Source organism: Delphinapterus leucas, chromosome 1, assembly GCF_059928025.1.
Source record: "Delphinapterus leucas isolate spDelLeu-1000000601 "Yukka" chromosome 1, BTC_Dleu_Yukka2, whole genome shotgun sequence".
NCBI lineage: Eukaryota > Metazoa > Chordata > Mammalia > Artiodactyla > Monodontidae > Delphinapterus > Delphinapterus leucas.
In genome coordinates, this window is record NC_143129.1 from 139786224 (window position 1) to 139793704 (window position 7481).

General features: G+C 44.4%; 1 protein-coding gene across 2 annotated transcripts in view; it reads left to right on the plus strand.

Moving 5' to 3' along the window:
* Positions 1-5738, plus strand: part of CYP2J2 (cytochrome P450 family 2 subfamily J member 2) — a 31474-nt gene extending 25736 nt beyond the window's left edge. Inside the window, exons 8-9 of one of the 2 annotated variants that reach the window (XM_022575817.2) lie at positions 58-196; positions 5366-5738. In XM_022575817.2, coding sequence (XP_022431525.1) covers positions 58-196; positions 5366-5544 — 318 coding nt within the window. In that variant the 3' untranslated portion in view covers positions 5545-5738. The remainder of the gene's footprint in view (positions 1-57; positions 197-5365) is intronic. The other variant, XM_022575818.3, reaches the window with a different exon arrangement.
* Positions 5739-7481: the final 1743 nt, after the last annotated feature.

A 7481-nucleotide genomic window follows, 5' to 3' on the forward strand; every position in this document is an offset into this window, starting at 1 on the left:
CTGCATATGTGTGTTGTGTGGGTCAAGTCTTACCTGAGTCCTTGCTGCCTTCTCCAGGGGACCATGGTCCTGACCAACCTGACTGCACTGCACAGGGACCCCGCAGAGTGGGCCACCCCCGACGTTTTCAATCCGGAACATTTTCTGGAGAATGGACAGTTTAAGAAAAGGGAAGCCTTTCTGCCTTTCTCAGTAGGTGAGTAGCAAGAAATAAGAGTGTGGGAACCCAGACTCTCAGCCCTTCCCTACTCTTCTCCCTGGTGTGCTTTGCTTTAGTTGGAATGTCTCCAGGTCCAACAGGAAGAAATAACTCACAACCTAAAAGTTGAGAATGTTTTATTCGGGGCATTACTGAGGACTCTACCCTGGGAAGGCAGCCTCTCAGATAGTTCTTAGGGACTGTTCCCAAAAGATAAGGAAAGAATGAGGATATATAGGAGTTTTTGATGGAAAAAAAACCATGTAGTCAAACATCAAAAGATTACTGCTAGTCACAAAAAAAAAACCAAAAAACAGACATCTCAAATTTATGATTTTAGTGCCTTTCTTTTTATGGGAAGATGCAAGAGTTTGGGCTCATTGAAATTATTCCTTTATATGCATCCTGACACTCTAGGGCCGGTATCCTCTTCTTCTCCAGACTGAATTCCACTCAGAGCACACCACTGGGGTCAGCTGCAGTGACTGACGGCTCATGGAGGGCAGCCTTCACTGTTTAACCGGAATGGCAAGCAGCAGTGTTCAGTCCACACCAGATAGTCCACTCCAGCATGACTCACTCTTTTTTTTTTCTTAAAGCATGCTTTTTTTGTTTGTTTGTTTATTTATCTATTTATTTTTGGCTGCACTGGGTCTGTTGCTGCACGTGGGCTTTCTCTAGTTGCAGAGAGCGGGGGCAACTCTTCCTTGTGGTGCACGGGCTTCTCATTGCAGTGGCTTCTCTTGCTGCGGAGCACAGGCTCTAGGCACATGGGCTTCAGTAGTTGTGGCACGTGGGCTCAGTAGTTGCGGCTCACAGGCTCTAGAGCACAGGCTCAGCAGTTGTGGCGCACAGGCTTAGTTGCTCTGTGGCATGTGGGATCTTCCCAGACCAGGGCTCGAACCCGAGTCCCCTGCATTGGCAGGCGGATTCTTAACCACTGTGCCACCAGGGAAGTCCCAGCATGACTCACTCTTGCTGTTGGTTGCAACTCAGGATTCCCTGGATGGAGCATCACCAGGACTCATGCCCTTAATTCCTAAGTCCTGGCTTGACTCTGATGGAGATTTCAGCTTCACGTTGTGCTGTCCCCCAGAACACTGGAACAAGAGCTCAGACCCTGCCTGTCTCCCAGAGAGAAGGTTGAACACTTGCCTTCTTTACAGAGTTTTAAATGTTCCAAGATCTTTTTAGGGCAACCCATTCACACAGAACTAGAGCCAATTGCTAAGAAGAGGCTTGGGGAGGGGCAAGGAAAAGGGCTACTTGCTTCTCATTATGGGCATCACAAGTGACTCTAAGTGCCACAGGCTTAACTAGATGAGATTCTACTCTATAACAGGTCCCTGAAGAGGTCCTTTTGCTGTTTCAAATTCTAATGACCCTTTAAAAACCTAATTAATACATTTACATGGTATACAACTTGAAATGTACAAAAGAAGATGCAGTGAAAACTCTCATGTTTCCAAGCCAGCCAGTTCCAAAAAGGGTGTTTTAATTTATAACAATGTAAAATTAGTAAGAAAAATTTTAGTATATTCCATGTATTGAGTTAGGTATGTTGCAGAGATCAATTCAACTAATTTCCCAATTTCTTAATTTTATAAATATTTCCTGAACATCTATCATGTGTCAGGCATTCAGCCCTGAGGATATGACAATGAATGAAGTAGAAAAAAATATCTCTTAAGGAGCATGTGTTCTAGTGTACACTTACAAGTTTCAAATTCCTATTATCACCACATTGGAGATAAGCCCTGAGGCTTGGCAGGGCTGTTTAGAGCATCTAAAAAGCTATAAAGCTCACAAGGCAGAGCTAGAACTCAATGTTAACCAGGTTTATCAAACACTAAAGCCTGTGCTCTTCCTAGCAGTGTCTCCTAAAAAAGGTAACTATGCTACAGAGTTGACACTCAGAAATTCATGATAGGTTTCTTATCATTAAATTAAATATAGGTTGATTTGCTGAGACAGTGTCATTTTGTTGATCATGCCACCAAAGTACAGAAAGGGAGGCCCTTGAATTTGAACCCATGTATGCGTGATCCGGACCCCAGATTTTCCTGCTATAGGACACTGTCCTGAGTGTATCTGGACTGACTCTGATTAGGTCTTCTGTGTCTTTCTTCCTCTGGTTCTATGCCACTTTTCCTCACGTTGGACAAGTCACTTCCTAACATGAAAGCAGACATGAGATATGGGAATACCTTCCAGTCTTCCTGTCTACAAGAGTTCAGATTTCCTATTATAATGCAAAGTTTCACCTGTGTATTTTAAGTATTATAATTATTCTTGACTCACTGTTGTTTTTGCTATTGAGATTTATAACACACCCTTTTAATTACAGGTTTCATTTGCAAGCAAATTATCTTATTTAATCCTTACAGCAACTCAGTTATTAATAGTTAGACAGGCAATCGATCAGTATGCCGTTTCTTAATGTAAGGAAACTAAGAATAAGAGAGAATTGTTTCTTATTCAAGATCACATGCCCAAAGAATTGGCTGAACAGGTCCTAAGACTCAAGTTCCCTCATTCTCATCTAGTGCTCCTTCCTGAATAATTACAATGTAACTCATTTCCCCACTTAAAGGCCCTTCCATTTTAAGATTCAGCAAGTTCATATTATATGTATCCATTATTACATTGCTGCATAACAAAGGTGGAAAACTCAGTGACTTAAAACAATAAGTGTGTATTATTGCTCAGGAGTCTGCAGTTGAGCTGGGAGCTCAACTGATCTTAGCTGGCCTCTCTGGCCTTTTTGGGAGGTCAGCAGGCTGAAGGCGGATCTAGGATGACCTCAGCTTGGACAATGGGGCTCTTTTCCAAGTTTCATCCTCCAGCAAGCTAGCCGGGCTGGTGTTCATGTGGAAGATAAAGACCCCAAGAGGGAGAACAGGAAGCACACAATGCCTCCTAAGGGCCAGGCTGGGAACTGGCAACCATCATTCCCCCCTGCATTCTGTTGCCAGTACAAGTCATAAGGTGAGACCCAGTGCAAGGGGAAGGGAAAATAGCACAATTTTTATGGGAAGAGCTATGAAATCACATTGCAAATGATGGGGGTACAGGGCGAGAGGGGAAATTGGAGCCATTTTTGCAAGCAGTTAGTCTCACTGTCTTTCTGCCTGAGAAGAATGAAATTCTTAGAAGGCAAGCAATTTGGGGATTCCCTCAGCTGTGACAGAATGAGGCCTAGCTAAACAGTTTTCAAGAGATAGAAACCTGAAAGATGCACTGACTTAAGAAGTCAACACCACTGTCTGGCTTTCCCCCGCCACACTCCCGGCTTTGGTGCACAGCTGCTTTGCCTCATTCTTGATCCAGCACTTTCTAAAAACAGCCTCCCTGAAGGGATGGGGTGTGGACAGCTCCTGCCCTTCTCTTGCAAAAGATGATCAGGTGTGGAATTAGGATACGTACACAATCAGGGCAAATGGCAAAGCTATTACTGCAAATTTATATTTTCTTTTCCTCATTTAAGTATTTCGCAGTTGATCCAACAAAGCAGCAGACAGCTTCATGAAAGGCAAGAGGCTGAGTCCTCATTTTTCAAAAAAATGTTTAAAAAGTCACTGGATCATAGGAGATAAGGTTAGGAAGAACTTTTCCCAAAAACCCTGGGTCAGTGTTCTCATTTTACTAATGAGATAATTGACCTGGTTAGTTAGTGGAAGCGTCAAGGAGAAGGTCCATGTTTCCCGTGGTCCAGCATGAAGCTTTGAAATCAAGTAGCCCTTGTTTTCATAATTTTAAAAGCAAATTCATATCTCCTGTCTTACTGGTATCCTTGCCCAGCCACATAGTGTAGTTAGGAGAGAGATTATCTCATATGTTTGACAAGTTTGACATGTTTAGGTCTGTAAGAATAAAGGGTTTACTCATAGCTCAGAGCTGGTTACTGGCAGAACCTGTACTTTAACCCTGGTTCCTGACACCCTAGGTCCAGCTTTGTCACAATATCTGGATTCTTCTAGGAGAATCTTGGGTATTTACAATACATCTGATCTGGTACTATTTTAACAGATTTCCTCATTGTACTATTTGTGATGGGTAAAGAGATAAGGATGAGGGGAACAGAGATAAATAGGCACACGCTGGTGGGAAACAGGCACAAAACAATATAAGTATGATATAATTCTGAAGCATATTTCAATTTACTAAACACTTTTGCAGATACTCTCTAATTTTATTTCCTCAACAGCTCATTATAGGCAAGAACAAAATAGAGGCATGCGTATATAAACTATTTCCAGGAAAGTTTCATGACATGGGGAAACACGAAGTAGTAAAAGCAGTGCACAGAATTAGCTACAAAGAGTAATCCCAGTGATGGTGTGCTGGAGAACCCTTACAAGGACCATGAGGAAATATGTCAAAATGTTAACAAGGGTTCTGTCTGGATTATGAGATCTTCTATTGTGTTTATACTTTTCACAATTTTTTTTTCTTTTTGTAGTGAATATATATTACTTAGGGAGAACATAAGTTATTAAAACACCCACAAGAGGGCTGGTAGTAGAGACCAGCGTGGGGTGCTGTTACACAAGTCAGGCGAGGAGCGCGTTCATGAGGGGGAGGGAGTGGCGGAAACCCGGAAGACGTGAAGCACAGGTGGGATGAGATGGCATCTGCCCTGCGCAGGTAGCCATGGCAGAGAGGTTTCCAGTCATTAAGGAGGGAAACGTGATAAAGAGAAAAGATGCCTCATACTTGAGAAACCTTGCTCTGATGTTTACTTGCTTATACTTTTCAACAATTTTCTTTTAACAATTGAGAAAAATTACCTAGAATTTTGTTCTTTGTCTGCTTTTGTCATTATTGTTTGCTAATGGATTTTTGAAAGGCCTTAGGCTAGACTTCACTTGCTAGATCAACCCAGGCCTCTGACTTCTTTCATCTACACCTGCGCCTCACCTGTGCCTCACCTGTGCCTCATCTGCCTGATTCCTGAAGGCATCGGAGTGTGTGATTGTGGATTTAGCTCGCTGGGCTTTGGTTAACTCAGGTGGCTGCGATCAAATAAGCCGAGTACATAAAGCCCCAGGGCCTAGCAGACCCTCTGTTTGCTCAGGTTTCACAAGACGTGGTAGAAGGTTTCAGTCCTTGCTGGGCACAGATGCCGCCCGAACAGGTAACTCACCTTATATTTTTGTCTTTCAGGTAAGCGGATGTGCCTTGGAGAACAGTTGGCGAGAACTGAGTTGTTTATTTTCTTTACTTCCCTTGTGCAAAAATTTACCTTCAGGCCTCCAAACAATGAGAAGCTGAGTCTGAACTTCAGAATGAGCCTGACCATCTCTCCAGTCAGCCACCGCCTCTGTGCCGTTCCTCGGGCATGAAGTTGTCAGGGAGGGAGAGGGGAAGGAAAGCAGGAAGAATGGCCGTGTCCCCCCAAGGCAGGAGCGCCTGCTCAGCAGTGAGGGAAGAGCATGCAGTGCCTCTGAGGACAGGTCATAGGAACTGGACTCAGAGGAAACAGGATCCAAACCCCAGCTTTGCCATCTCCAGTGGAGCCTTGAGCAAATCAGGTATGTTGTGAGTGATTTGCCTCTCCAGCCAGGAAATGAAAAGAGAATAGTGATTCCTTCTCTAAAGGAAGAATTGCTGTAAAAACCAGAGTGATTTGGAAACCATAAAGCACATCATAAAAGTCATAGCTGTGATCTGCCTCCTTCCTGCTTCCTTCCTTAAACGGGGACTTGCTTCTGGCCTGTTGAGATGGCCCGGGTCAGAGTGGTGCGAAATGGTGGATAGGAGAAGTCGGGCCCTGGGGCAGCCACAGAGGTCAGCTAGAAAGGCCCTCACGCTTGGTAGCACTGGGCAAGCTCATCCTGTTTCTGCCTCCGAATGGCCCCTGGGAAGTCAGCAGGGCAGGTAGGATTCCTGATTTATAGGCAGGTTTCTATGGAGAAGAAATTTCTCTGATTTACCTAAGGATACACTCGTTGGCCTTGGACCCCAGGACCAAGAAGAATGTGACCACTTTAACCAAACCTGGAAAGCAGGTTTGGGGGAAAAAATGTGGAAATATGTTCTGCCTTCAAGGTGCCTCCTAACCTTAAATCCCTTCTCAGGCATTATTTATTCCCAAGCCATTTCATACTGGATTTGACAATGTGGTGGGTGTGATCATTTCTCACAAATTGATGTTGGCTTTTGGTTGGCAAGTATTCCCTGCCTAAACACAACAGCTGAGCCTTGGTAGAATATTTTATAGCAGGAACTAGAAATGTCAGAATCCTGCTCAACCCTCCTCCATGTAGTCATTGAGGGGAGAAAATGGCATCAACTGGAAGGCCAGGTACCCCTGATAGTCCATGGGGTTTTGATGCCAACCCCCATGCAGACCAATACAAACAGACCTGGTAAACAGGCCTAACCCATACAGAAGGTCTTTTTTTCTAAGATGGTTAGACTTAAGTAATTTAAACAGGTCAGAGCAAAACGGGCCACAAGGACCTGGGGCTTTTCATTCCTGTTGCTTGGGATTCAGAGAAAAGCCAATTCAGTGAAGACCATTAGAAAGGGAAACAGGGAGGGAGGGAGGAGAGAGAGAATTAGAATGAGGTGGGGTGGGGGAGGGAAGAAGCAAGAGAGAGAAAATTGGTGGTCGGAGGGTGGCAGGCAAGAGAGAGACAGAGGCTGAGTCTAGCCGGTGCTCGCCTGAGTCTGAGAGAGCCGAGAGTATGTCTGGATGCAGTGGTAACCTTTCCTAATATGTAGGAGTTAGATTTGATCTTTCCTGGCTGCTAGAAGAACAGAAAGGGAGAACCAAAGCCACCCACCAGAGGGAGGGAGGCCATTTCTTTGTAACCTCCTGGAAAGTTGCATCTCTAGAAAACAACCCAAATGCTCTTTCTAGAATAAAATCAATCAAACAGAACACCTGAGATCTTGTCTTCCACTTCTTTTTTTTCCCTCAGTCAGATCATCCACGTAGAAGACTGAGAAATTGGCCAAAAGACTTTCCATTTTGTGCTCAGTCTCCTCAGCTGTTAAATGAAGGGCTTTGTTGAGTGATCTCTGAACTCCATTCCTGGGCAGCTGTTCATTTTCCATGATTCTAAGTGGGCAGGCGTTTACCTACTCCCTGTGGAGTCAACGGAGAGCCCCTGGACACTCATCCTGACCTGATAGATGCAATGGGGCCCAGAGCCAAGTAGAGTGTGACCACAATTAACCAGGAGGCTTTGCGGACGCATGACTGAGAGTAGTTGAATTTTCTGGCCATGTAAAACGCCGCCTTCTTTCCCCAAAGCTCACTGGAGAAACTCTA